Source organism: Barbus barbus, assembly GCF_936440315.1.
Source record: "Barbus barbus genome assembly, chromosome: 1".
Lineage (NCBI taxonomy): Eukaryota > Metazoa > Chordata > Actinopteri > Cypriniformes > Cyprinidae > Barbus > Barbus barbus.
The window spans coordinates 1,050,001-1,075,000 of NC_136729.1; the positions used below are offsets into that span (position 1 = coordinate 1,050,001).

At 38.5% G+C, this 25,000-nt stretch overlaps 1 protein-coding gene across 1 annotated transcript; it reads right to left on the bottom strand.

Moving 5' to 3' along the window:
• Positions 1 to 1,636: 1,636 nt before the first annotated feature.
• On the bottom strand, positions 1,637 to 10,461 carry LOC306868709 (calcium-binding protein 2). Its single transcript, XM_079415003.1, has 8 exons — positions 10,380 to 10,461; positions 8,060 to 8,104; positions 7,706 to 7,850; positions 5,608 to 5,638; positions 3,812 to 3,955; positions 3,320 to 3,429; positions 2,372 to 2,519; positions 1,637 to 2,235 (listed from the first exon to the last, which is right to left on the bottom strand). The coding sequence occupies exons 2-8, from the start codon at positions 8,095 to 8,097 to the stop codon at positions 2,207 to 2,209; spliced, it is 645 nt and encodes a 214-aa protein (XP_079271129.1). The 5' UTR covers positions 8,098 to 8,104; positions 10,380 to 10,461; the 3' UTR covers positions 1,637 to 2,206.
• Between the last annotated feature and the right edge of the window lie 14,539 nt (positions 10,462 to 25,000).

The window sequence follows — 25,000 nt, forward strand, 5'->3', positions numbered from 1 at the left end:
GCACTGCTGCAAAACACTGCTGTAAAACACTGCTGTAAAACACTGCTGTAAAACACTGTAAAACACTGCTGTAAAACACTGCTGTAAAACACTGTAAAACACTGCTGTAAAACACTGCTGCAAAACACTGCTGTAAAACGCTACTGTAAAACACTGTAAAACACTGCTGTAAAACACTGCTGTAAAACACTGTAAAACACTGCTGTAAAACACTGTAAAACACTGCTGTAAAACACTGCTGTAAAAACACTGTAAAACTGCTGTAAAATACTGTAAAACACTGCTGTAAAACACTGTAAAACACTGCTGTAAAACACTGTAAAACACTGCTGTAAAACACTGTAAAACACTGCTGTAAAACGCTACTGTAAAACACTGTAAAACACTGCTGTAAAACACTGTAAAACACTGCTGTAAAACACTGTAAAACACTGCTGCAAAACACTGCTGCAAAACACTGCTGCAAAACACTGCTGTAAAACACTGTAAACACTGTAAAACACTGCTGCAAAACACTGCTGCAAAACGCTACTGTAAAACACTGCTGTAAAACACTGCTGTAAAACACTGCTGCAAAACACTGCTGCAAAACACTGCTGTAAAACGCTACTGTAAAACACTGTAAAACACTGCTGTAAAACACTGTAAAACACTGCTGTAAAACACTGTAAAACACTGCTGTAAAACGCTACTGTAAAACACTGTAAAACACTGCTGTAAAACACTGTAAAACACTGCTGTAAAACACTGTAAAACACTGCTGCAAAACACTGCTGCAAAACACTGCTGCAAAACACTGCTGTAAAACACTGTAAACACTGTAAAACACTGCTGCAAAACACTGCTGTAAAACGCTACTGTAAAACACTGTAAAACACTGCTGTAAAACACTGTAAAACACTGCTGCAAAACACTGCTGTAAAACGCTACTGTAAAACACTGTAAAACACTGCTGTAAAACACTGTAAAACACTGCTGTAAAACACTGCTGTAAAGCACTACTGTAAAACACTGCTGCAAAACACTGCTGCAAAACACTGCTGTAAAACACTGTAAAACACTGCTGTAAAACACTGCTGCAAAACGCTGCTGTAAAACGCTACTGTAAAACACTGTAAAACACTGCTGTAAAACACTGCTGTAAAACACTGCTGCAAAACACTGCTGTAAAACACTGCTGTAAAACGCTACTGTAAAACACTGCTGTAAAACACTGCTGTAAAACGCTACTGTAAAACACTGTAAAACACTGCTGTAAAACACTGTAAACACTGTAAAACACTGCTGTAAAGCACTACTGTAAAACACTGCTGTAAAACACTGTAAAACACTGCTGTAAAACACTGTAAAACTGCTGCAAAATACTGTAAAACACTGCTGTAAAACACTGTAAAACACTGTAAAACACTGCTGTAAAACACTGCTGTAAAACACTGTAAAACACTGCTGTAAAACACTGTAAAACACGGATCACAGAGACAAGAACACTTCTGTCCTCTGATGTTCTCATTATTTGAGTTTCACACTCTGATGCTTTAGAAATATAGATTTTTTCCATTCTCATCTCTCACTTCTGTGCCGTTTCAAACATATTTGCAATCCTCTTCTCAAAAAACGTGTTTTATAATGTTTATATAAATTCTCATGCTTTTTCAGACTTTTACTGTTTATTAACAAAACTGAAAAACATTAAGTGTACACTTGTTCAAATGTCTATGCATAAAAATATCTCTATTCATTTACACATCAGACACATATACAGTATTCTACATTAAAATCACAGTCATCTACATACTGCACTGCATTACTTTAACAAATCATTTAGAAAATGTAAAAATGTTACAAATGAGTTTTTTCCACCTGAAGCTAGTTTGAGATGAAATCACACTTTTAGAATCATGTGCATCACTTTTCCAGACATTCATAACTCATTTCACAGAAAATACTTGGCAACCTCCATTCGTATATTAGGAAAAAATGTACAAAATGAACAGATTTAAACTATTATACTTACTAGCATTAGTCCATAAAGACCTATATCTAATCCATGAAATACTATACTGTAGAGCAAACTAGGGAAATGCATTTTTGTTACAGAAATCACTGTGGCCTTTCATGATTTCATCTGCAAGTCACAGTTATAAACATCTCAGATGTTTCCAGTTTTTCCCGTATCGTCTGCTGTTGGGATCAGTAGATGAGGGTGTTATCGCACCGACAGCATCATCACAAATTCTGGAAGAGTCAGATCATATTCACATCACACACATCAGATCACTGCTGCTTCACATCTCTGAATGCTTCCATTTCAGCATGTTACTATATTACATTGTATTATAAAATATTATTGCAGTTCGAACAGATCTCTCACCGTCAAAATCCACGATTCCGTCTCCGTTCAGGTCCAGCTCCTTCAGGATCTCCTCCAGCTCTCCTTTCTTGAGTTTCTCTCCTAACAGATTCTTCAGAGCCTCCTTCATCTCGTCCAGAGAGATCTTCCCATCACCGTCAGTGTCAAACTGACCACAAACACCAAACACACACAGCTCATTCACTGCTCAAACTAAACTGCTCAGTTACATTACAGCTGAACAGGGTAAAAAATAAAATACATTTCACCATACTACAATTGATTGATGCTAACATTTTTTGTATTACAAGTTTTTTTAAATGTTCAAATATGCAAATGAGGCATCTAATTAAATATGCACTAATTTGCATACACATCCAGCACATGAATCTGAACACTGGATGCACTCAGGTTCAAAACTGTAGTTTGATTTAGTAGGTTTTTCCAGAGGGGATTTTGGATGCCTTTTTCATCACTCCATAAATCAGAAAATAATGTCAATAGATAGAAAACAAAAATACAGTAAAATTGTGAAATATTATTACATTGTAAAGTATCTGTTTTCTATGTGAATATCTGTTAAACTGTCATTTATTTCTGTGATGCACAGCTGTATTTTCAGCATCATTACTCCAGTCTTCAATGTCACATGATCTTCAGAAATCATTCTAATATACTGATTTACTGATCAACAAGCATTTCTGATTATTATCAATGTTGAACACAGTTGTGCTGCACAATATTTTTGTGGAAACCGTGATACATTTTATTTTTCAGGATTCACAGATGAATAGAAAGTTTAAAAGAACAGCATTTATTTGAAATATAAATCTTTTATCACATTATAAATGCCTTTACTGTCACTTTTGATCAATTTAATGTGTCCTCAGTGACCAAAAGTATTAATTTTCTTTAAAAAAATCATACTGACCCCAAACTTGATATGAGTGTTTGTGATTGTTTTTGTACCTGACAGAAGGAGCTTTTGAGCTCTTTGAGTCCCAGCATATCTGCCGTCTCCACCATCATCCTGGGACCCATCAACTCACAGAAATCATCGAAATCCATCAGACCTCCAACTGAACACACAGAAACACCATATGACCTGAGACGCTGATATATGATACTTCAGTTCAGTTTATTTTTTTTATTAGTAGGAGTGCAAAACATACAACATATAGTGAACACAAAACACACACACAAAAAAAACAGCAATGACAATAACAGCGATGAAAGCAAACAGTCATGACAATCTGAATAATAGTAGTAGTATTTAAGTAATATTAACATGCATAAAAATAATAATAATAATAATAATATAATAATAATGAAAATACTAAAGATGGTGATGATAACAATATTCTGTGATGACGGCAAAAGTAATATCAATAGAGATAAAAGTAATAATAATAGTAACAATAATGTAATCAGTTCATTATTTTAGTGTGTACAGATACTGACGCCTCATCTTGATCTGCTGGATAATCTCCAGCAGCTCCATCTCTGTGGGCATGTAGCCCATCGTCCGCATGCACTCGGCCAGATCTTTATAGTTCAGATAGCCATCCTGATCGTAATCAAACTCCTTGAAGGCCTCGGTCAGCTCTGGAACACAAACAGATGTGTGCTGATGTTGAGAGGAGGTGTGATATGATGTGATGTCATGATTTGTGATTTGCTGATCTGTGATGTGATTTGATGATCTGTGATGAGATGTTATGATCTGTGATGTGATGATTTGTGATGTGATCATCTGTGATGTGATGATTTGTGATTTTATGATCTGTGATGTGATGATTTGTTATTTGATGATCTGTGATGTGATGATCTGAGATGTGATGATCTGTGATGTGATGATTTGTGATGGGATTATTTGTGATGTGATGATCTGAGATGTGATGATCTGGGATGATCTGGGATGTGATGATTTGTGATTTGATGATCTGTGCTGATCTGAGATGTGATGATGTTGAGTGGAGATGTGATGTGATATGATGATCTGTGATGTGATATGATGTGATGATCTGTGATGTGATGATTTGTGATGTGATGATCTGAGATGTGATGTGATCTGTGATGTGATGATTTGTGATGTGATCATCTGTGATGTGATGATTTGTGATTGTATGATCTGTGATGTAATGATTTGTTATTTGATGATCTGTGATGTGATGATCTGAGATGTGATGATCTGTGATGTGATTATTTGTGATGTGATGATCTGAGATGTGATGATCTGGGATGTGATGATTTGTGATTTGATGATCTGTGCTGATCTGAGATGTGAGGATGTTGAGTGGAGATGTGATGTGATATGATGTGATGATCTGTGATGTGATATGATGTGATGATCTGTGATGTGATGATTTGTGATGTGATGATCTGAGATGTGATGTGATGATTTGTGATGTGATCATCTGCGATGTGATGATTTGTGATGTGATGATTTGTTATTTGATGATCTGTGATGTGATGATCTGAGATGTGATGATCTGTGATGTGATGATTTGTGATGGGATTATTTGTGATGTGATGATCTGAGATGTGGTGATCTGGGATGTGATGATTTGTGATGTGATGATCTGAGATGTGATGATTTGTGATGTGATCATCTGTGATGTTATGATTTGTGATGTGATGATTTGTTATTTGATGATCTGTGATGTGATGATCTGAGATGTGATGATTTGTGATGGGATTATTTGTGATGTGATGATCTGAGATGTGATGATCTGGAATGTGATGATTTGTGATTTGATGATCTGTGCTGATCTGAGATGTGATGATGTTGAGTGGAGATGTGATGTGATATGATGATCTGTGATGTGATGATTTGTGATGTGATCATCTGTGATGTGATGATTTGTGATTTTATGATCTATGGTGTGATGATCTGAGATGTGATGATCTGTGATGTGATGATTTGTGATTTGATGATCTGTGCTGATCTGAGATGTGATGATGTTGAGTGGAGATGTGATGTGATATGATGTGATGATCTGTGATGTGATGACCTGAGATATGATTATGTTGAGTGGAGATGTGATGTGATTTGTGATTTGATGATCTGTGCTGATCTGAGATGTGATGATGTTGAGTGGAGATGTGATGTGATATGATGTGATGATCTGTGATGTGATGTGATGACCTGAGATATGATGATGTTGAGTGGAGATGTGATGTGATATGATGTGATGATCTGAGATGTAATGATGTTGAGTGGAGACGTGAATGTGGTCAGATGGTGTGATACTCACCATCCAGCTCTGGCTGAGACAGCTCTCGCTCCTGAGAGAAAACACAGAGACATCACATTAGTTGTGTATGTGGTTGTTATAAGAGCTGATGATCTGAAAGAATCAAGTGTTGTTTTGATTAAAGACTCAGAATCAATCAGGACACAATCTGATTAAAGCTTCCAACTCAATCCAAGTTTCCATGATGTGTTTTGGGTCACAGAATAATCGCTCAAGAATCCACTGCATGGTCACTGTTTACTAGTGTGCTTCTATTTTATATTCTCACTCTGCCTCAATTAGCATCACATGCTGTGATATGCAAATTATTACATATGCAAATCAAAAACATTTTAAAATAATCTGATGAAAACATTTCCTAGTCAGTTTCTCTCTCTCTTTTCTGTTTTGCTTTTTATTGTCCAATTTTACACAGCATAAATGGTGCCATTTTACTATTTCATTGTGTTTTACTCCATTTATCTCCTTACATGATGAAATGTAATACATTTGAAATAAAAAAAATCTATTCAGGTTTTCTATTTTGCTTTTTGTTTTTTGTTATTTTGTTTTTTATTATTCATTTTTATTCAGTTTAACTCTTTACATATTGTAATTTGCAAATTGTTAAATTTGCAAATAAAACAGTTTTTATACTCTTATGAAAAAGTTTCCTGTACAGATTTCAATTAGTTTTTTAGTTTTTCAATATTCATTTTTACTCAGGTTTAACACTGTACTTGCTGCAAATAGCAAAATATCAAAATTAATAAACTGCAAATTAAAAACATTTTTAAAAATCTCATGAAAAAAAATATTGTCCTTTTTTTTGTTTTACTCAAATAGGCATTGGTGTTTCTGTCACAACGTCATGAGCTATTAGTCGAGAAATGTGTGTCAGTGATCAGAAACGTTGTCGTAACATCACATCTGATGACAGCAACACAAACAGAGTCACTAAACTCAGTTCTGATGAGGTTCAGCAAACACTCGTAACTGAGAATAGAGCACAAAATAAAGTCTGAAAAAGGCCCCTAAAGGTCAAACTGTGTATTAAATGAGCTCTTTCATCATCTTCAGTTGATTATAATACGAGGTTTGCAGTTGTCACAAACCAGACACCAATTTTTGAGTTTGTCTATCAAAAAACATTAACAACAAAATTCAAGTTTACATTTTTAAAATTTTAAAAGCACGAGAATGGGAACAGATTTGATATTTAGTAAAAAAGTAACCCGAAACATTTCAAAAACATCAAAACTGTATGGCAGGTAGGAAACATGTGTAGAGCACGAGTCAAGTCATGAATCAAACGCCACCACTGTCCTTCAGTCCCGTTCCATCCGCTTAAGCCTCGTTAATCCTCGTTAGAGTAAATGAAGAGTGACGTCATGTGCTATTATTACAGTCTGAGTGCGATTACAGGGGTTAACGAGTGCTTAACAGACGTACTATACACATCCCGCTCTGAGATGCACAAAACAAAAGAGTCAGTGCACTAAATACAAAGACACGGCACGCTGTGCTTAATATCATCATGAAATCAACAGGAATACTGCTGTCATCAGTGCAGAATCTCATATATATCTGTGTAAAATCCCAGCAATAAAGCATAGAAAACTTACTCTTCTGTATAATATTGCATGCACCGTGCTTGTGCTTGATTGTCAATGGAACATTTCAGTCACAAATAAACATTTAAGTACAATTAATCTCATTCACACATTTAAGCATGGAAACGTCAGATACGTCACTAGGTTTGATGTCAGTGATGCTGCTGACGTCTGTAGGCTGTTGTATGTTTAGTGACCATCATGAAGGGAAGGTTATCAGCCAATAATGACTTCAGTTTGGGTCTGTTCATCACTCAATAGCTATTAAATGACTTCAAAACTGGCATTTCATGGCATTTTCTTTCTTTTTGGAGCTTGTCAGATTGTGATCACAATGCAGCGGTATTAGAAAGGCAGAGTGAAAGAAATTAGTGCTTTGCAGAAGAAAATGCCTGGGCAGAATTGTCATTTCTGCATGAATTATTGATTTAAAGATCTGATTCAGGTGCTTAAGGCTGTAGTAAGAATCTCTAACACAAGAGCAGGAGTGACGGAGTGTGAGATACCTGTCCGAAGATGCTGCTCAGCAGGTTAGTGTACACCTTGTTCATGGCATCCTCGTTAGATTTCTTGCATTTCTTCTTCTTGGAGGCGTCACTGGATGCCGCTTTGCGGAGGGCAGATTTGGGGGTGTTGCCATCAGCTGATGGGCTGGATTTGGGTGAGTTTGATAAAGAAAAAAATGCAGATATGTGAGAAACTAATCAGAACAGACACATTTGCATGTAACACTGTTTCAGATTTAAAATATAGAATCAATCTGGGTTAGGACATTCTGTATTATTCTTCATCATTCTTCTTTGGCTGTGGTTTAACATGAGTTCAGTTGATTCAGAAGATCGCTGCAAACGTCCCCTCACCTCTCTGTAGATGGAGTTCTGTCTGCTTTCTGGGCCATTCTACAGCTGCTCATGGGAGACATAATCAGAATATCAATATAAATGTGACGACTATGGGATTCTCTTTAGAAAAGCATCACCTGATTCACAGCAAACAGTTCAATGAATAACTTACTCACAAACACGTTATCATCAAGAGTGCTTTACTAAAGTACTGTCATTTTATTTCAGATGTCAAACTGCTGTAGTTCTTTTGTCTCTGAACATCAACCATCCCGTATGGCAAAAAATGTCATTTTGAATATATTTTTAAACAGATTTCAAAATATAAAAAAAAGGGCAAAAAAAGTATATGTATTAAAGTATATATATTTTTAAATAATATATATATATATATATATATATATATATATATATATATATATATATATATATATATATATATATATATATTTTGTCCTCCATATTGCTCAATCCAAGAAAATAAGTTACATTTGTCATAATACAAACGACAAATGTATTATGACAAATACATGTCATAATTTTTTCAATCGCTAACAAGCGTTTACCAATACTTTTTCTAAACTCTTAACACAGCAACACACCTACATCACACAGTTAGCCAAATAGTACATTTTCTGACCAAAACCACATTTTGTTAAATAAATACAAACTCTACATTTCAAAATGCTGAATACCCTTTTCTTCATATACTAACTTTATCAAAACACAGCAAGCCTGATTCAAAATCGAGTCCATTAGCACTGGTCTTCTATCCAACAGGAACATGTAGTCAATTATACTGCATAGACTCTCAAATTGCCAACAATTAATGGCTTTACAAAAACTGTATTACTTATCATGTCTCAGTGTGACCTGTATAGAACTTACAATATGAGATCCATTAAAAAATATAACAACAATGACAACAGCAATAATAATAATAATAATAATTCAGCCAGCAACTTCATTTTTGTGTGTGTGAGTGGAATAATTTGAGCTAGTATGTGTACAGCATAGTGAAGGATCATCAGTACGTAATGGAGTGTAAAACAAAAGTGACAGAATTGCAGCAGTAAAGGCTTTACTGGCAAAAATTAAATTGCTGTCAGTGATTAAAAAAAAAAAGTTCACAAGTGAACAATTTTGGGTTTTCTCTGTATAAATGTGTCAGTTATTATGGACAATGTATTGTTATGACTGTTTTAGAATTGTTCAGGCTGAGACTGTGTTAAGAAACTGTTCTGCTGGTTCTCGCTGACCAGAAGGCAACAGTTCAAAGAGAGAGTGGGCAGGGTGTGTGGGTCCAAAGTGATTGTCTTAGCCCTTTCCCTCCCTCTGGAGATGTACACGTATTGGAGGTTGGGCAGGGGAGCACACATATTCCTCTCAGCAGTCCTGACTGTCTGCTGTAGTCTCTTGATGTCTGATTTGGTAGCTGAACCAAACCAGACAGTCCTGGTCCAACTACTCCTCTCCCCGGTCCATCTTGTCCTCTCCAACCAGACCTTTTCCTCGTCCCAACTATTCATTTCCCTCGTCCAAATCTCCCTCCTCCAAACATTTTCTTTCTTTTCATGCTTCTCTGCTTTGTTCTGTATTGTTTTGAACAAAACCAATCCAGAGAGTGTCTTTTTATTGAGCATGGTCGTGTATGGAAAGACTTGGAATTATTCATTAAGATTGTAATCAGCTTATTCTCAATTATTAGTAATTAAAATAATTCTTAGCAGCTCTTTTAAGCTGCTGTTGTTGCAGAAGTAGAGGCTTTACACTATATTTAAAGTTTGGAGCATTAGTTCTTCATTTCGGTCATGCTGTGTTTAAGCATTTGTAAAAAAGATAAGAAAGACCCATGATTGTTGGTATGGGGTAAGCTTGTATGAAAAGAACATTAAAGCATATTAGAAATGTGTTAATTGACTGAATATTGTGTGAAAACAACATGAATTGTGTTAATGGTGTGGTCACAACAGATGGATATAATTGTGTTTAGAGGTTTGAAAATGTGACTACAGATTGGACAAAGGGATGTTAGCAATTGAAAATAACTGTAATTGTGCTTCACTCTTTACAACAAATATTTGACATATATTTAAAAATATATTCGGGCCAGAAAAAAACTTTTTTTTTTTTTTTTGCAATATGTGATTTTTCCCAGCATACATTCTGCATTTGAATGAATCAAAAAATGACAGAACAAATCCACCCTTAACCCTACAGATTCAGTCTGAAACCACATTAAAGCTCAGACCACACACTCAAACCTGGTTAAACTGAATGCAAACCTCTACTTCTCTGTCAAATCCTCAAAGCAGTTGTTTCTTCAGACAGATCTTACCTTTGACAGAAGAAGATGAAGCTTCTCCAGCAGAGACGCTGAGGATCTGAAGGTCCTGCTCAATCTGTGCCTCCTTCTCTGTGTCAGAACATCTTAAAGGTGATTACCTGGCTAAACGTGTCCAGATTAAAACAGGAAGCATGTGGGCGGCCAAAGAGAAAACACCAGAGGAACCTGATCAGAGGAACCAGAGGAACTCATAGATAATAACCAAAACAATCCAAGGTTCTTATTTAGCACAGTGGCTAGATTAACTAATAAACAGACACCGCCCGATCTAAACATTCCCTCACAGTTTAATAGTCATGACTTTATGAATTTCTTTACTGATAAAACAGATAACATCAGAAATACAATAACAAATGTAGATTCTACTGCGTCTAGTATTTCAGCTTCAGTCATCGCACCCAAAGAAAAACTGCAGTGCTTTACAACTATAGGACAGGAAGAGCTAAATAAACTTATCAGTGCATCTAAACCAACAACGTGTTTATTAGATCCTGTACCCACTAAACTACTGAAAGAGTTGTTACCCGTAGCAGAAGAACCGCTTCTATTATTAACTCATCGTTATCTTTAGGTCACGTCCCAAAACATTCAAGCTGGCGGTTATTAAGCCTCTTATTAAGAAACCACAACTAGATTCTAATGAACTGGCAAATTACAGACCCATTTCAAATCTTCCGTTTATGTCTAAAATTTTAGGAAAAATTGTGTCTGCTCAATTATGCTCCTTTTTGCAAAAAAATGATCTCTATGAAGAATTTCAATCAGGTTTCAGGCCCAATCATAGTACAGAAACTGCACTTGTTAAAATTACGAATGACTTACTACTTGCTTCAGATCAAGGCTGCATCTCATTGCTAGTATTACTTGATCTTAGTGCTGCGTTCGACACTATAGACCATGACATACTCATAGATCGATTACAAAACTATACTGGTATTCAAGGACAGGCTTTAAGATGGTTTAGATCCTACCTGTCCGATCGCTACCACTTTGTTCATTTAAATGGGGAGTCATCTCAATTATCACCAGTAAAGTATGGAGTACCACAAGGATCTGTCCTAGGTCCTCTGCTATTTTCAATTTACATGCTGCCTCTTGGTAATATTATTAGAAAACACGGGATAAGTTTTCATTGCTATGCTGATGATACTCAACTATATATCTCAACAAGACCAGATGAAACTTCTCAACTATCTAAGCTAATAGATTGTGTAAAAAGTGTAAAAGATTAGATGACCAATAATTTCCTCCTATTAAATTCAGATAAGACAGAGATATTACTTATTGGACCAAAAAACCGTACACAGAATCTCGTGGATTATAATTTGCAACTAGACGGATGCACTGTTGCGTCCTCTAAAGTCAAAAATCTGGGTGTTATTTTAGACAGCAACTTGTCCTTTGAAAATCATATTTCCCATGTTACAAAAACAGCATTCTTCCATCTTAGAAACATTGCCAAGCTTCGAAGCATGCTACCTGTTTCTGATGCAGAAAAGCTAGTTTATGCATTCATGACCTCTAGACTGGACTATTGTAATGCACTGCTAGCTGCTTGTCCTGCATCTTCAATAAACAAGCTACAGATAGTCCAAAATGCAGCGGCTAGAGTTCTTACCAGATCAAGAAAATATGATCATATTACCCCAATTTTACAGTCTCTGCACTGGCTACCTATTCAGTTCCATATAATTTACATAATATTATTACTTGCCTGTAAGGCCCTAAATGGTTTAGCACCTGCGTACCTAACTTGTCTTCTACCACGCTATAATCCAACCCGCTCTCTAAGGTCGCAAAACTCTGGACTTTTGGTAGTACCTAGGATAGCAAAGTCCACTAAAGGAGGTAGAGCTTTTTCACATTTGGCTCCCAAACTCTGGAATAGCCTTCCTGATAACATTCGGGGTTCAGACACACTCTCTCTGTTTAAATCTAGATTAAAGACACATCTCTTTAGCCAAGCATACACATAATGCATTTTATAATCTTGTACTGCCGTTATATCTGATCAAATGTACATTATTATTATTCTTTAGCTTGGGTTGAACAATTTATTTTTGCTTAGATGGAACAGCAGCTACGCTAATCATGTCTCTGCTTGTCTCTACGTTTCTGCCACGGGATTAACATCCCGTGATAGCCAGGAATTACAGAACTTCAGTCTGGATCTAACCATTACATGATCTGAGATGACCGAACACCTGAGATGGAGGATCAGCGCCGGGAGATGACGTATGTGGCCCTGATCGTAGGCAGAGGCCAAACACCTGGATGAAGGCCAGAGACAGATCCCCATTGAGGACCCCGCCACTTAGACAGCCATCGGAAAAGACCACTGGAACCAGCTGAGCCCATTCAACCTGACTTGCTGCAGTTTGGAACTGAACTGCTGGTTTGTTTGGCCAGAGGAGAATTGGCCCCCAGACTGAGCCTGGTTTCTCCCAAGGTTTTTTCTCCATTCTGTCACCGATGGAGTTTTGGTTCCTTGCCGCTGTCGCCTCTGGCTTGCTTAGTTGGGGACGCTTCATTTCCAGCGATATCGCCAACCTTATTGCAAAGACACTATTTAAACTTATTGACACATTATTTTCCTTTTTTTTTTTTTTTTTGATATTGTGCAGTGCTTTGACACAATTTGCATTGTAAAAAGCGCTATATAAGTAAAGGTGACTTGACTTGACTTGACTTGATCATGCAAGGGCTTTGGCATAACCCCAGCTTTTCTGCTGGAACAACAGAAAGCCATGTTTCCGTAAACACAAAAACACAAGTCTCTTACAGTCCTCTGAGTAAAGCGAAGTAGTCAGATGTAGTCCAGTTTATTGTCCAAAGAGCGTACGTTCGCCAGTACGATGGTGGGGATAGCTGGCTTGTGTGGGTTGGCCGCTAGCCTAGCTCGGATACTGCCGCGCTTACCCCTCTTCTGCTTCCTCTCACGCCGCTTGTAGCGCCTCCGCTGTGGGCGAGATGCAGTAGTGGGGGTCGGTGATGGAGTAGGCCTTCGGAGCAGACCGAGGTCCCGCAGCTCTTCGGCGTGCGCTGAGTTTAACTCTAAAAATATGATTCTGCCTACATCGAGCAGAAACTCAGGACTGTATGCGGGTACCAACACAGTAGAGCTAGAGAATAACGGAATTCAAAGCAATAAGGATCAGATAAAAAAATAGATCATGGAGGTTTTGGATGCCGTAATTAACTGGAGGGGTTTGATAAGGGTAGAGCATAACAAACACGGGTCCAGAGCGATGTTATGGCTACAGCCAGAGATGGAGAGATTTCTCAGTTTCCAAGGAGAAAAGAAAACGGCGAACCGCAACGCGGTTCAGCCGTACCATTTTTTGATCTGCGATCAGCTATGCGCCCTGCCGAGCCTTTCGGCATGCAAGAAGCGAGATATGGGCGCTGAGTGGACTACTTATTAGCAAACGCATATCAAAGTGTCTGGAGTTCTGATATGTTCACATTGCAGGGAAGGGCATCTGAAGCTACGGATCGATTCCTTTAAAACATCCTCAGATTTTGCTGAGGTGTGTGGATGCGCTTGGAACGGCGCAACCATGTCTGATTGCATGGCGTGTGGGGCGAGGAATCGCGTTCTGATGTCCTCTCGAGCTGTTTGGGAATGCCTGAGGGTTCTTAAACCTTTAGGGTATTTTAAAGACGCGATATTGACAAGGCCTCGCGTCACCCTTTTCTGGGTATGAGAGAGCATGAGCGAGCTGCGCTGCTGGACGCTTCCCCATGTTTCCCAGAGACAGGGAGGAGATTAAAAACAGAGTTCTCCGAGAGAGGGAGGATTTTGTGAGGGCACTTAAGCGACAGGACAGAGAGAAGGATTCAACCATGACTGATAGTGAGTCTGCGAAATGGTTTTTCACTCTTTGGCATGAGCCGCATATCAGATGTTTCCCGCGGCAAGATCGCGTGGATTTACGCGAAGATGAACAGGTGCTGACAGGTAAGAAGCTGGTCAAATCTGGCCATTGAGTCACCGCAGGGGGGCGGATGGCTAGAAACCCCACATTATGATAAAGATTACAGAGGTTCACAATGGTCGAATATCACAAACGAGAAACAGCCGAGCACGAGGAAAGAAAACTTTGTCCAGTTAACCGATGCACTGCCGAACGATCTGGATAAACACAGGGTCTGGTGCCCGATTACTAAGGAGTTCATTAACGGAACATATTATGATAACGAATAGATTACCGAAGAACCAGCCGATGTGTTCAGTGTGGTCTTACATTTTAGAATAAATATTTTAGCGTGTGCACACCCTGACTACGATTGGATAGGGAGAATTGAGGCGGAACTGCATGGTTAATTGGTGTGATGAAAGAAGAAAACGTTGGTGTAAAAAACTAACTTGCTTTAACTCCATCAAACAGATACTGGTTCCTGTGTTTAGAGGGACAAAATGGCATTTACAGCAACACTGATCCACCAGTTAAACTCTCTCTGACACCGACACCTGAGCGACTGGGAGTTCTGTTAGATTGTAATAAAGGTCAGCTGTCATTTTACAACGTCACAGAGAGAAAACATCTCCTGACCATCAGCACCAATTTCACTGGATCAATCGTTCCTCTGTTCAATCCTGGAGTTGGTGATCAGAGTCCAGACAACCTTTACTGAGTCCGGTTTCTACACCAGTCAAGAGCAGCACAACACAAAGCAACACGTCAAACACAAACAGAAACAGTAATACTGTCTAAACTGGATGTGACACCACGATTCACGTCAGAAAACTGGACTGGATGGGACTTTGTAATACATTTCTTTACTAAAACATTGTAACTGATATTGAAGTACACTTTGCTTTGAGTGACTGATCTTTAGATTACACTTTATTTTAAGGTGTCATTGTTACAGTGTAATTATACACTTAAGTACTGAGTAATGTTAATTAACTAGGCCTACTTACTATATGGTTAGGGTTAGGATTAGGATTAGGGTTTGGATTAGGACTACTTGCATGTAATTATGCATAATTAAGAGTTATTATATACATAATATTGTCACGAATCCGGTCTGTGGCCTTCCTCCCGATAGCCACCAGAGGTCGCCTCTCCATCATATTGACTCTCACACTACACAGCACACTGGACTGCATTTCCCATCATCCATTGCACGGACGACACACACACAGCTGATTACACTAATCACGCTTACAACTGAGAACTATCTCACAATCGCTATCACCCAATCACACACTCTTTATAAACCTTGGACTTTCTCTCTGTGATGGCCGAGTATTGCATAGCGTATATCCTAGCGATAGCTACTCTACGGAGCCCACTCATTTGTTCTAAATCTTGCCTTGCTTGTTTCCTTGTGTTTTGATATCTGCCCGTGTTTCCTGGATTAACCCTTTGCTTTACCGTTCGGACTCGGTTTGCACCTCGTTTGGATTATTGCTTGTGGATTATATCTCTGCCTTGCCTTATTAGATATTGTTCGCCGATCGTCGACCCACGCTAAAAGTGCTTTAACTATTATTCAGCCTTCAATGATGGACAAATGCCAATATTGCTTATGATTGCAAATGTAAACATTTAGATCCTGGGTTGAACTAGTAATTTTTCCCCAGAATCAGACAAATGTGCCTACTGACAAAGAACAAGAACAGGGAGCAGAAAATGTAGAGGTAAGAGTAAGACTAAAATACAGTATTAACATTGTAGACTACAAATACATTTTAAAAGAGGTACAGGATCTGTAGACTAATTATAGGGAAAGGAAACTACATATCCCGTCACGCATATCTCGTATCTCTCGATAGTTTCACAACCAGACTTAATATTCATCTTTGAGGACGTTGAAAAGCTTCTGACCGGCGGAAAAATGTGTTAAATGAATGAATTAGATTATGAAGAGTGACGATTTGTAGATGGTGCTTTTCCTTTAATACATACCTTACGCAATCTATTTTTCAGTTACTTTTTAAAAGTGGTGGGGACAATATCGAGCCTGGTAAACAGTGGTGGGGACATGTCCCACCCGTCCTACCCGTAAATTACGCCTATGCTTTCTATACCCTCGTGCAGGGTATGTCCCCAAGGTTCCTTCTGTCACACCACAGCCTGTCGTACTGCAGGCCCTTAGTCCTCCTCCCTTTCGGGATCCTGACCAGCTGAAGCTAAACCGTATGTGTCTAGTGCGAGCACTGGATGCATACGTCCACAGAGCTGCCATGTGGAGAAGGATGGACCAGTTGCTAGTGTACTACGGTCCTCCTAAGAGAGGTCTGCCTGCTTCCAAGCAGACCCTCGGTCGGTGGATTGTGGATGCCATTCACATGGCTTATGAGTCTTCTGACTTCCCCTCGCCTATGGGAGTCAGGGCTCATTCCACTAGGACTTTCTCGCAGGTGTCCCTATCCAGGACATCTGCAACGCTGCGGGTTGGTCCACGCCTCTGACCTTCGTCAGGTTCTATGGCCTGGACATGCGAGCCACTCCAGGCTCTTCCGTTCTCTTGCCCTAGCTGTGCGCCTCTTTTGGACACACAGGGCAGGGGTGTGGAAGTCTGGTGCCGTTGGTATCTCGTTCCCCAAAGCGTCGTCGACGCAGCTCGAGTTCCTGAAGAGGAACGTCTTAGGTTACTTATGTAACCCCAGTTCCTCAAGGAACGAGACACTGCGCTAAGGGGCCACACTTCCGGCATCCCTGCCAGCGCTTGCTTCATTCTGAAGCTGATGCCGGTTTCACCGCACGTGCTTTTGTACCAGCTGGTCATTACGTCACCTCGCCCGTGACGTACCTTCCCATTTCTGGACAGATTTGATTGGTATTCAGAGCCGGTTACGCTGTAGGCGTTCCCCAAAGCGTCGTCGACGCAGCGTCTCGTTAACTCGAGGCACTGGGGTTACATAAGTAACCTAAAGCCGGGCTCACACTGTGTGATTTTTAATAGTCTTTTGTGATTGTTGCTTGTCACACTGTACGAACATGATCCCCATGTCAGACTGTAGGATCTCAGTTGTCTTAATGTCAGACTGTACGACAGTCAAGACGCGACAAAAACGGACGTACTCAAGAAGACTTGTCCGGAGTTTTACGTCATCAATACGTGACCCGCGTTCTCTCGCTATAATGGTAGCTAGCAAACAACAGCAACGTGTAGCGTTAGTTTTATTAATTACACGCCTTGATGTTAAAAAAAAAACAACGAAAAAGACGACGTGTGTGGAGCAAGTCATGGCTGGGCAAAAGAGGGCTTTATGGACTTCCAGTTCTACAGAGCGAACTTGAGCTAATTTTGTTATTCGAGTTTAAACATCCTGCCCCTTAATAAATAAACTTTAAGTAAACTTTACCTTGTACATATATTGTTTTTACAAATAATGAATGGTTTGAAGTTGTCGCGCTAATTGCGTCATCAAGTTCAGTGCTCCTATTGGTTCTTGGTTTGACGGTCGTCGTAGGAGATGTCACACTGCAGGAAAGTGTCTGAAATCTTCTGACACTGCCAGAATTTAATCGGAGGAAAAAATTGATCGCAACGGCCATTAATCGGCTGTCGGTGAACATGTCAAACCAGCGATCTAGACAACCGATTTTAGCCTAGGATTATAGGAATCTTTTAGGATTTTCAAAATCAGACGACCAAATCGTGGCTAAAATCGCACAGTGTGAGCCGGGCTTAAGACGTTTTCTTTTTGTTTTATTGAGCTCCCCCTACAGGACAGGTGTTGACCTGCAGGTGTCATCTTGCTTATTTTGAATGTTTGTTTTTTTTGCCATCTTAGACACTTACAACATTCAAAACCTTACAATGCAAAAGAAAAAAACCTTACAATGCAAAAGAAGCATTCAAATTGTGGCTAAAAGGACAGTCAGTATAAGATGTAAGGGTGATTGCGTTTTTAATTATAGTTATTATATAAAATTTCCAAATAATTGTATTTTGCATTTAACACAAAAACAGCCTAATAGTACAGAAGTGCATATACAGCTCCATCTACCGATGTCTCAGTGACCCACATTTTCTAAAAGCATCTAAAATTACACAACAAATGCTATTATGAGACGATCAGTTCATGGTTTTCTTGCAGAAGGCATTCGAAGCATCACTCTTCTGATACCACAGCTTGTGAAAGACATTTTCCCCAGAAAACTTCCTCCACGAGGCCTTAGCATCTTCCAGACCATTTTCCTTCAGTATCTGCGCTAACTGCAGGACAGAAACACATTTATTACTCAGTACTCTTCTTAAGTTTATAGTCATTGTTATACATTTAATTTACCTTTACATTTAATAATTTAACAGACGCTTTTATCCAAAGTGACTCACTTTAAATGAGGACAAACAAAATCAACAAAAAGCTAATTTATTTATTTACAGTATATTAAACTCACCTTTGCCAAAATCTTACTCTTCACTACAGCATCATTCACATTTTGGCTTGATTTTACCTCCAGTCTGATCATCTGTCGCTTTTTCTCTGTAAGAGACACAAAGTGCTCAGGCCAATAACAACATATATTCAGTATAGGTGACAAACAGCTTTCAAGAAAATAAATAAAATTGTATGCAGTAAAAAAAAAAAAAAAAAGTATGCGGTCTAACATTAATTTTTTCTTCTTTAAAAATGTGTCTTTAGCAAAATATACTCTACAGCTATCATGTGCATTTTGGAGCATCATTATATATCAAATATGTATTTGAATTGCATAGAAACTGTCCATATAGTCAGTCATACAGAAATGAAAGATCAGATTTCTGCAATAGTGCTAATAAACTGAATGTGTTTTTAAATACACAAGCAGCGTTATATATTTATCATCAATAAATCCGACATGTTTCACTCTCAAACATTTCAACTGAATATCGCTTGCTCCATATCTAGGCATATTTTTTAAATATACATACTTTTTAACTGAATAAGTGTATTTGTTTTACAATGAACATGCGTACCCAACGAAAAACCTGACGAAAATGTTCAGTACTAATACCGTTACACCCCTATTATCAACCATTTGTATTTGATTTGATTTTTAAAAAATATATTATTAAAACATCATGAGTCTGTTAATTGTGAAACCAATCAAATTTATTCAGTTAAAAAGTATAGTTTGAAAAGGCGTTGTTTTAAGCCCTGCATGGAATGTAACTTAACTCCTAGTTTTATAAACATCCCAAAATCAATCTTTTGAAGCATGAATAAAACTTAATTAAACCTTGGTAACCACAGACTGACCGAGGTTTTGTTACACTAACCAAAGAATAGATCATTAGTCAAACTGTGATTACACAAAGTGTAGTCAATACAAAAACCATTCTTACACTTTCACTATAATGTATGTAAGGGATTATGTAGCCATCCAATAATCACAAGAAACTTTGTGTTTTGCTGCTTTCCATAAAAACAAAACCATCAGTTCCGCTGGGCGGTTAAATTAAGTGAAATGGTTAGGCATTTACTGTAGCTGCTACTCACAACTCACCAGTGTAGCAAATGAATGGTAATCGGTATGTACACCACCAATCGTTCCAGTATCTATTAGACATGCTCACACAGTACTGGTTGTCACCAGAATTGTTTGGCTGTGAAGAATCCCACGGTGTGAAGAGGCATTTGCTGTCCAATCCACATCATACTGCTAAAGCCACTGGGTAGAGATTGTAACAGCTCACTGATGTCCATCTGGTTATTAAAGGTGGCCAGATCGGTGTAATGCTGTCTGCAGTACGTCTGAGCATCGGTCCAGTTCATTTTCTCAGACACCAGGTAAAACACATAAGAGTTTACACTGGAGCTCAGAGCTGCAGAGAGAGACAATAATCTGTTTATGGCATTTATAATTTTCTCTAGCTCAACCATCCCAGGTGAAAAACTTCCATAATGTACTTCAAGTGTTCTGTTTTTGCGCACTAATTTTGTACTTAAAAGTACTTATTAAAGGTGCCATAGAATGCATTGATACAGTATTTTAAATTGGTCTCTGATATCTACACAGAAGGTATGTGGCTTAGGTAAGGGCAAAAAATCTCCAGAAACGATTTTACATGTCCATTTACAACCCTAGGATTTCTCCCTAGAATGAAACGGTCTGTTATTGGCTTATTTGGAAGGCTCATGAATAATAATGAGCTCTGCTCTGATTGGCTGTTTCACAGTACGGCTCATCAGCAAGAAGGAGGCACAGGGAGGAAAATATATATTTAAATACTTTCTCTCGCAGTTATATCGTCGGGTAATTATACTGTATATAAACGCGGGCATCAGGGAGCCGTTATTAATATGCGAGGCATTGAAACTGCTTTTGAACGATCCATCGATCGCGTTATAGTTTCACTTTCAAGAGACGCGATCACACAAACTATGTTTACATTATGGAGCAACAGTACTTACCACACATTTCACAAGATCAGATGCTTGTCAGTGGTGCTCAGGATCTGTAAGTCATTCGCCATCATCCTCATCTCTCCTTACTGAGAGTGAAATCTTATGTACTGTAACAGGCTACCGCTAGCAAGGAGCTAACCATGTCCCTTTAGTGGCTCGCGTTATTTGCTTTCTGTGCCTTTCTGAATACAGACACCAACCCATCCCTGCACTTCACACCCCCTGCACGGCCTGGAACATAACATTTATTGTGTTATTTTCGCTGTTGTCCGCGCTTGTTTATTTACAATACCTGCAGAGCTTCTGATGGTTCGGCCGGCTTAGAACAAGGGCGGGTTTATGCAAATGTTGGGGGCGTAGTGATCCCGACTGTTGCGTCACAGTCGGTGTTATGTTCTGATTCGCCTGTTTTTCAGTAGTCTTTTTTAATCACGAGATTTACATATGAAGGAGGAAACTATGGTGTTTGAGCCTCACTGTATGTCATTTCCATGTACAGAACTGTTATTATTTAAATATGCCAGGGTAAAGACTGTTTTTCATTCTATGGCACCTTTAAATTTGTTTATTCATGCAATGCTGATTGTATTATTTTGCTAATAGAAAAATACTTGTCAAAGCAACAATTACGGTCTTTGAGGATTTTTTGTTTTTTCTGTTTCCTGGATTAAAAAAAGAATGTGTAAAAAGTTCAACATTATCAATTTTGTGTTTATTTACAAATGACAAACCTTAATGGATAACTTAATCAGATCTGTAAACAACATAGTCTTTGTAAAACAACTATATCCTGCAATATATATTCCAGGAATATATTTCCATAATTCTATATATCCAGTAATATATATCCAGATATAAGCGGTTGAACATAGTCACAAACCTCAAGAACGGCGGCAATCAACAAATACTTAAAAGCTCTTTACATCACAGTACAACTAATAAATAATGACAAAACAACAACAAAAGTTTAAATGAAGTCAGCAAACAGCAAAACAATCCTAAAACAGCAACTACATAATTTAATCATGCTGCAATGCATGCTGGGAACTCACAAAGCCTTAACATTTTAATATGATAAAAGTTCTTTGTTCAGACAACTGTGTTTGACTAGTTGGGACAACATTTCAATTTTGTTGGTCTGACAAGATTTTTTTTTTTTTGTGGTTTCAAGAAGATAGCATTTTTAGTATTTGGAACTCAAAAGGTTTCATAAACTGGAAAATAAGCATTTGCATTTTTACAGTGCAACTATAATCAGTACCACTGTAATCAACATTACAGTATGTTGCTTAGAGTATTAGCAGATCTAGCAGTAAATCAGTTAATCCGCACCTTTAAACCAAATGAAAATTCACCATCATCTCTTTTAGGATTAATTTAGGAGTTCACCTCAAACTCCATCACTCTGAACATAGGAGCCCCACAGGGCTGTGTCCTGAGTCCCCTGCTCTACTCTCTCTACACGCATGACTGCGTGTCCTCTCACAGCTCCACATCTATTATCAAATTTGCTGATGATACTGTGGTTCTGGGCCTCATCTCCAACAACGATGAGACCGCATACTTGGATGAGGTAGAGAGACTCACATCATGGTGCCAGGACAACTGTCTCTCTCTGAATGTGGGGAAAACTAAAGAGCTGATCATGGACTTTAGGAAGAGACAGCAGCAGCCCTACTCTCCTCTCAGGATCAGTGGGACCCCTGTGGAGAGGGTGAGTAGCTTCAAGTACCTCGGCGTAAACATCTCCGAGAACCTGACTTGGACTACACACATCCAAACACAGGTAAAGAAAGCCAGGCAAAGACTGTACCATCTGCGTCAGCTGAGGAAATTCAGGGTCTCACCAGCAATCCTGAAAACTTTCTATTCAGGGACCATAGAAAGTGTATTGACTCAGTGCATCTCAGTGTGGTATGGAAACAGCTCCAATCAGGACTGCAAAGCTCTACAGAGAGTTGTGCGCTTAGCTGAGCGCATCTCAGGGTCTGCTCTCCCCTCTCTGCAGGACATCTACCTCAAACGCTGCAAAAATAGAGCTGTTCAAATCTTCAAGGACTCTAATCACCCTGGTAACCGACTATTCACTTTGCTTCCATCTGGTAAGCGCTTCCGTAGCCTGATGGCAAAAACTGAGAGACTTAGGAGGAGCTTCTTCCCCCAGGCCATCAGGCTCCTAAACTCTAACTCTGTGTCATAACATCACTTGACTCCATGTAATATCACCATATCAATGAGTTATTCATAATGTTTCTCCATGTAAATATCATATATCAATAAGCTATTCATAATTTTTTCTACCTCATATTGCTGCTATTTAAATACCCTCTACAACTTTTTTGCACATTCCTCTTATTACTATTTAAGTCAACAACATACTGACCTGCTCATTTATATTTTTTTATCTTATCTTTTATTTTATTTTTAAAATATATTTGTATATAAAATATATTTGTATTCTATATAATTGCACTGTCCTTGGAGCGGACCTGACCTACATTTCACTGCTGGTTATACTCTGTATAATTGTGTATGTGACGAATAAAACTCTTGATCACAGTATCACTGGTCACTTTTGATTATCAGTATGCTTGAACTGGATCATCAGCAGCAAAGACATTGGTTAATAAAATGGGATTAGATACATTTGTGTTGTTTAATATATTTGAGGGAATGAGGGAAGCCGTGGCCTAATGGTTAGAGAGTCGGACTCGTAATCTAAAGGTTGTGGGTTCGAGTCCCCGGCCGGCAGGAATTGTAGGTGGGGGGAGTGAATGTCCAGCGCTCTCTCTACCCTCAATACCACGACTGAGGTGCCCTTGAGCAAGACACCGAACCCCCAACTGCTCCCCGGGCGCCGCAGCATAAATGCTGCCCTCTGCTCCGGGTGTGTGTTCACTGTGTGTGTGTGTGTGTGTGTGTGTGTGCATTTGTTCACTACTCACTGCTGTGTGTGTGCACTTGGATGGGTTAAACCAATTTCGAGTATGGGTCACCATACTTGACAATACGTCACGACTTTACTTTACTTTTTTAATTATTGCAGGATTGCGTCATATTCTGAGTTTGCATTTCACTGTTTTAATCATTTTGACGAATACTAAATCTGTTTTTTTGCGAGTGAGATGAAAAAATAGTTTTCAATTCACTTCTATTCTGAGGCTGGTTATTTGTCACCTGTGTGCTTAGTTTGGTCAAGTTTATTGCATCCTCTCACTTTCAGCTGTTTAAATTCATCTACGGGATCAATATCAAAACAGCAGGCTGGCCATGAGCAGCTTTAAGTCCTGCATTTCATCCTCAAGTTCTCAAACACATCTGAGTGTTCATATGGTCAAATGTGGTTTGGTGATGCTCTGTAAATACTCAAATGTGTCTCTGCTTACTCGTATTGGTAAAGCGTTTGTGGTGCTGGGCATGACATCATTAACCGCTCTGATCTTTGTAATGCATGTGTTCTATGAAACACTAAATTTGTTGCTTTGTATTTGTTATTTTAATAAAAGACAACATGATTTGAAATGTAAAGTCTGAGATTATCCAAGACACTAGTACAAATACACGTATAAACCTACAGCTGTATTATGTCACACAGTGCATCAGTTTCTCATCGAGAGCTGCTTTATCCTGATGTGAGGAAGAGGAAATCAAACAGAACTGGAAAACGGTCCTTTCTTATGTTCACACAACATGAGAAGTGCTTTCAGTGGATGATTATGAAGTGTTATGAACATGAAAGCATCTTCTGCTGCATGAATTCATTACATTGTTTAATTCAGCTGGTGATGCAGTTTAGAAATAAACCGTTATTTTGCATTTTTAATCCAATTTTGGGTCTGATCAAGTAACAAGTGTTCATCTGGAACACGTCATTCATCACTGGAAATGTTGCATTGTGGGATACAGCCTGTTAAATCTATACATGCATGTTAAAATCAGAGTACTTCATAAAGCAAATTCACACACTGAGTTTGCAAACAGAATTACTGCACAGGATTAGTACAGTATACGCAAACGCTGACTGATGGGGGATAATTCTGTGGCTCCATCTAGTGTTCATCAGAGGAGATTATGAAACATAAATCTCTGCTCAAATATTGATCTGCCTTGTATTTTCTGTTGCTTCCATAAGAACCTGTTCAGTGTGAATGAGCATATGCTGATACGGACTCAATCTACCATGAGTGATGCAAACAATTATATGATTAATAAACAAATAAATACAATTATTAATGAAAAAAAATGATTAATGGAAATG